Source organism: Typopeltis vanoorti, chromosome 11, assembly GCF_054136105.1.
Source record: "Typopeltis vanoorti isolate ZY-2024b chromosome 11, IOZ_Tvanoo_1.0, whole genome shotgun sequence".
Classification (NCBI taxonomy): domain Eukaryota; kingdom Metazoa; phylum Arthropoda; class Arachnida; order Uropygi; family Thelyphonidae; genus Typopeltis; species Typopeltis vanoorti.
The window spans coordinates 132,835,022-132,841,021 of record NC_143559.1 but is presented as its reverse complement, the minus strand read 5'-3'; the positions used below and the strand labels follow the sequence as shown (position 1 = coordinate 132,841,021).

Below are 6,000 nucleotides of genomic sequence, written 5' to 3'. Positions count from 1 at the left end.
GTATGTGGTCAAAGGAGAAATCTAGATTAAGTTGAGACAATGAGGGCTATGTTAGTTGTAAGACGAAATTGTGTCATAAGTGTGAGAAGTTTTATGATAAGATGTTGAAAGACCGAAATTTGCTGCGTAAGATCACTTCATCGAAGATGAGTCTTTGGACTCCTTGAAGGTGTCACGTAATAATAATAATAATAATAATAAATATTCATGGTACGATCGGGACGAAATATAGTCCCCCCTCTACGTCTACCTAAATTTTTGTATGGTTTCTGTCACTGAAGAATAATGGTAAGCTCAATATGTTTATGTAATAAAACTTTTTTTTTATCGTCTTACTTTTTAATGAATACAGAATATTACATAACCCCCGTCCTATTTTTGCCATTCCAATGTCCCGTTTTTGTCTTAACGAAATATGTCAGCCAAGTTCAACATATCTATCTGTCTAAAATTTAAAGTCCACAATTTGGCATTTTCAATAACTTTTTCAACTATGTGTTTGATCCCAAGAGATTTTGCAAGTTGGGAAACCATAATTTCTACACAAGCTCCTGTGTATAGCTTTTGTTAGCCGATCATCCTTTGTTTATAGTCTATGTGCAATCTTTTACCAATTGCGATATATATTTTCGGAATTTTTGCCTCGTGTTACTCAAAACTATTTCAATAATTATGCTGATGTCTATATTGTAATAAAACCGAGAGATAGAATTTATGATGATAGACTCTATTTAACTGTAAATATTTTTTTGGTTCAGTTTAGAAATTTTGAATTTGCAAAGTTAACTTCTCGAGATATCTTGAAGTACTTTATATTTTAATGAATAATCATTGAACAAGTAATAATAGAAAATTATCCACACACTGCTTTATAGGTCTTGTGTATGTGGACCAGATATAATAATAATAATAATAATAATAATAATAATAATAATAAATCAGAAATAAGGATTACTGATCCAAGTTAATGTGTCAACACATAATAAAAGTAGGCCACCCAGAGTATATTATTCAGTTAATTCCTGTATTAAGCTGTAGTATTTTGGCAGTCTTCCGTTTTGGATTCAGAGAAAATGTTGCAGTAAAATAATAATACTAATAATAAGAGCGATTAATATTTAAATCAGATGTTAAAATGGCATTTTTCTATCACTAAAAGTACTTTATAAAAGTACTTTATATATGATATTTTCTCATTGTATTACACTTGAAGTAATACGTCGGAGATATCCTGGAGCAAAGCAGGAAGTAATTGTTCCTAATCATCTGAGTTGGGAAAGTTTTTTTTTCTTTTTTTTTTTCGTATAGTGGATTATTTTTTGACATTTCAAGCATAGTATTCTGTGATATGGCATTAAACTATCATTAAAGGTTTATATATATGGATATGTCAATTCGTAAAGCTTTTCAGAATATCATTCTTTAGGTTAGTCTATGCCTTTACATCGATTTTTTAAAATATTTTGTAACATTTATTATTTTTTTTGTGTGTGTATGTTTGTGTGTGAGTTATAGGAATTGGAAGAGAGTGCTTGATATATACGATCATATCAAAATCTGTTGTTTAAATGACCTGTTTTTAGGGGTAGGGTTGGATTCCCTTCCATTTTTCATTGTCTCGGGGAGCTTTGACTCTCAGTGTAGGGGATTTTTTTTTTGTATTTTATGTAAAACAGTTTTTTGCTTTTAAAATTTCCCCATCATTTAATTTCCATTTTTATAACTTCAATATAATTATATTACGCAATTAATAGCTTCAAAACATAAGAATTTTTGTTGAGCCTAAGTTTCCCCTAATGCATTGCAAACTCGAATTAGAAAAGTGAAGTGATATATTTGCCACTTAAATCTAAAATTTAAAGCTTAAAATTTAAGTGGTAAATATGTTTGCCATGTAAAAAATTAAGGGAAAAAATGCTTTGCCTTCTTTGTAACAAACATATTGTTTTTAATATTTGACCCTCTTACTCCTTGTCACCAGTTCTACCATTCCACTCCTATCCCCATCATAAAAAATGCATCACTTCTTTATTTGTCATGCACATATAAATCTACTTCTTTCCTTTCTAATGCTTCACAAACCTTTTACCATATTTGTCACCAGATTGACTAAATCTCTCCATGCAAAATTAAATGTCCCAAGTGAAACTACAAATCAAGCTATTAGATCTAGAGATTATAGAAAACAGAGGATTGAAATTCAGGGGAATCAGAAAGATGGAGAAGAATACATAGAATACCACACTTTGGAAGGTTATTGACAAGTAGCAAAACTGAGGATATCAATATTCAAAAAAATTTACAAATTTTAACTGATCCAACTATTCCTGAAAAGTTTGTAATGAATACATTTTTCCTAAACTGAATATGATAAATCTTTTTATTATCTTTAACTTATTTGCAATACTTTAAGTATTATCATTATTATTCTGTTATTCTATTATTAGAGTGCCGGCCTGATTGGCCAAGTGGTTAGCGTATCCGCTCTCTAGCCAAAAGGCTGTGGGTTCGAATCCCGCCGTGGGCATGGATGTTGTGATCGTCTGTGAAAGTACTAGTGGTGGTCGGCGGTCGATGGCGTTGGTGTTAGATGATGAAGGTTGGTGGAGTAGTGAGAAGAAGAGTTGTAGAGTAGATGTGCTCCCTCGATGAGTCTTTGGACTCCCTGGAAGGTGTGATATAATAATAATAATTACATCACAGGTGTCACTGTATTATTATTCACATCTGACCTCCATGGAGTCAGAGACTCATCGTGGGAGGTACACGCTATTGCACACAAAGCTCATCCAACTGTCCTTAAACTGATTCAATATGTCTACAATCACAACACACAGGCAATGCATTCCACTCACCAATCACTCTCCATGCAAAATAAAAAAAAAACCTATGCTATGAGCTATGAGCCTCTGTAGTTCAGTCGGTTTCTAAGATGGGTTAGGTGGGTTAGGTAATTATATAGGGGGGGGGCAGAATAATGCATGAACAAGGAGGCAACTTACCAGCCTGGATAGCATCTCCACTTTACATTCAATTTATTGTGCATTCAAATCTTGCTGTTGTATGGACATTTGTGAAAGCCTTCAGGTTATAAAAGAATTTCAATGCCTACTATAGGACCTAAAGTAGGCTTACGAAATTATCTTGTTTGGTTTTTAGATGCTGGATTATTGAATCTAAAGTTGTTTCCAGTCTCAGTATGCTGAGTGTGAAGAAAGTTTGAGGAAATGCAGTTTGCTGAGCCTCATAGATATCTGACATTATCCATCTAAGAGAGTGTCCAGTGCAAAAACAATGACTGAATTTAAGATATGGTTTGATGAGCTATGTTGTGTGTAATAGTGGAACCTCCCACAATGAGTTTTTTGTCTTCATAAATGTTTGATGATGATAATAATTCTTCATCATATTTGCTGCAGTTGCAGTATGTTTTCTGAACTTCAGTTTCTTGTGTACTAGCATTCTTTTCTCTCAGTTTTCTGCATTTTGTTCTCATTAGTATAATGTTGATCATACCATATCTTTAATCCAGAACACCAGCATAACTACATTTAGCCGGTCTATTCACTTCATCCTGGAAAGGGAAACAACTGGATTATTCCCTCCACACACGCACAGTCCTTCAAATCCTACATATCATTAATATACATGTTGAACAGTATTAGCTCAGAATTACATCCTCTTGCATTTCACTGCTTTTCCATATGCCACTCATTAACAGTGGTTGTCATCTACTCTTCTATTATGGCCACTAGCTTATCATCCATTCCTATTCTATTTAATCTGCCTATTGTCTGTTTGTTATCCATGCTTATCTTTTGTTGCCATTTGTTATTGTAAGCTTCATTGGGGAAAAAAAAAAAAAAAGATGAACTAAAGAGCAGGAGACAATGACACATGAAGGAAACAGATTGGTGGTGATGATTTATTGTGGCATGATCAATTGAAAGGAATGGAAATTGCTAGTGCCTGGGATTTGGTTCAAGATTAGTTATTGACTAGTCAGACTGTATTTCTAAATTTAGGAGGATAAATATAGGAAGATAAAATTAATGATTCATTAAATTATGCAGTAACTACAGAGAAAGAGGATGTGGAAGAGAGTGCCCAACAGCTACATGAGTATAAGTCACAGGTTAGAAAAGAGTCTGGAAAGAGAACAAGGAGGAATCGAATGCAGTAAAGCAAAGTCCTAGAGAATTTTAAGTTATGTGGTTGGTAGAAAAATGAGTGAATATGGAGGATCAACTTGAATTGTTGGCGGTGCCACTTGACTCACATCTGTGATGTGGTAGAAATTTCAACATGTATGCTGTCAGTTATTTCATATTATAGTTGGAAGTAGTGTTGAATGCAATTGGGAAGGAAGATGCAAGATAAGCAATTCTTAAATGTGAAGTGTTTTTGAATTTTAGTAAACTTGATGTTAATTAGGCTGCAGAAGTGGATGAGATATCATCACATATTTTAAGAGAATATGCAGAGGAGGAACTAACATTTCCCTTAACTTGATTGTTTAGTAAGTTTGACAACAGGAACAGCCCTTGAACATAGTGCTACTGCATAGATTACTGGTACAAACTATAGACATCTTTTGTGTATCAGATGTATGAATGAAGATATTGCTGAGAATAGCGATCTTTTCGGAGTGCAGCATGAGCTTGATAAAGGAAGGTTTTGCTTTAGTAACCTAGTTATGTTTTATAATAGACTGATGTCTGCATTGGACAGAAGACAGTTATATGTTGTTTTTTCTAGATTTTGTAAAGACATTTGATAGTATACTGCAAGCCTGGTTACAACACTGGCTGGATGATTGAAGAAAGATGTATGTTGGAAAATGTCTCAAAAGAGATTGGTGATTATTAGCATGCCAGGGCTATGGTTGTTTACTTATGCATGATAATGTAGTTCAGAGAGGAGATATTTAAGTGTTTGCAGATGATGCTGAATTAGAAAAAATGGTAGAAAACTCTGTGATTTTGCTAAAAGAGGATTTGAATTGGTTAGGGATTTGGGCAGATGAATGGGGGATTTCAAGTATGAAGTCATGCACTTTGGCCAGAGGAGATAGAATGGAACATATTGCATTGGTGGAACCTTACTTAAAAGATGGAAGAGATAAGAAATTTAGGGAGTTGGTGGATAGGGAAGAGGTCACATGTTGCAAAAGTTGTAAAGGACATTGCTGAGTGAGGAGAAGGTACTGAACAGAATTTCTGACAAATAGGAATGAGGCACATCTGGATTTCTGTGCATCTGTATATATGGTGAGAGTGATCATGTGGCTTTGACATCTGTGGTGACTGAGGAAACATTAGGTGAGAAACTAAAACTCTCAGGATTGCAAATTATTGAACATGACATATATGTACTCTGCATAGCTTTATATAGAAGATGCAGTATAATTGAGATAAGTTGAGGAAAGATGCCTATCAAATAGCTATAGGTGAAATATTGTAAGATAATAGGTGGTGAAAGAACCGCGCGGTTAGCCTAGTGGCTTTGCGCTTCGCAACCATATGCCTGGGGAAGGAGTGTCCCAGGTTCGATTCCTGTTGTAGACGTGAGGAATTTGAGGATCTTCCTCCGGCATAGCCAAGTTAGCCGGTCTTGGGTGCAGTCAATAGGGTTTTTTCCGCCAGTTTATCTGGCGTTTTTCATCCCGCAAACAGGCAAACCGGTCCCGTGAACATACACCTCTACAGTCAAAAATATATCCCCCCCCCCTCAGCGGCAGACCAGGCGACGGGTCGGTTGGGAGTAGTACTAACAAGAAGTCGCATCTAAAAGTAGCACGCGGACCTTGCATAGGAAGCGGGAATAACGCGTAGAAGAAGAATAGGTGGTGAAAGAATGAGAGGTCATTTATTGAATCTATAAAAGTCATGTTAGTAAGGAAGGAAGGAGGCAAAAAAAGGGATCTTTTTTGCATAGAGAGTAATGAATGAGTGGAATGCATTGGAAGAGTGAGTGGCGATTGCACCAATGCAGAATATC

The 6,000-nt window shown here is 35.1% G+C and overlaps 1 protein-coding gene across 2 annotated transcripts in view; it reads left to right on the top strand.

Moving 5' to 3' along the window:
* Nucleotides 1-1,049: 1,049 nt before the first annotated feature.
* The window catches only part of LOC150102056 (uncharacterized), a 133,495-nt gene continuing 128,544 nt past the window's right edge, over nt 1,050-6,000 (top strand). The window contains exon 1 of one of the 2 annotated variants that reach the window (XM_090400511.1): nt 1,050-1,254. In XM_090400511.1, the coding sequence (XP_090256637.1) occupies nt 1,183-1,254 (72 nt within the window). In that variant the 5' untranslated portion in view covers nt 1,050-1,182. Of the gene's footprint in view, nt 1,427-6,000 lie in introns of both variants that reach the window. The other variant, XM_090400512.1, reaches the window with a different exon arrangement.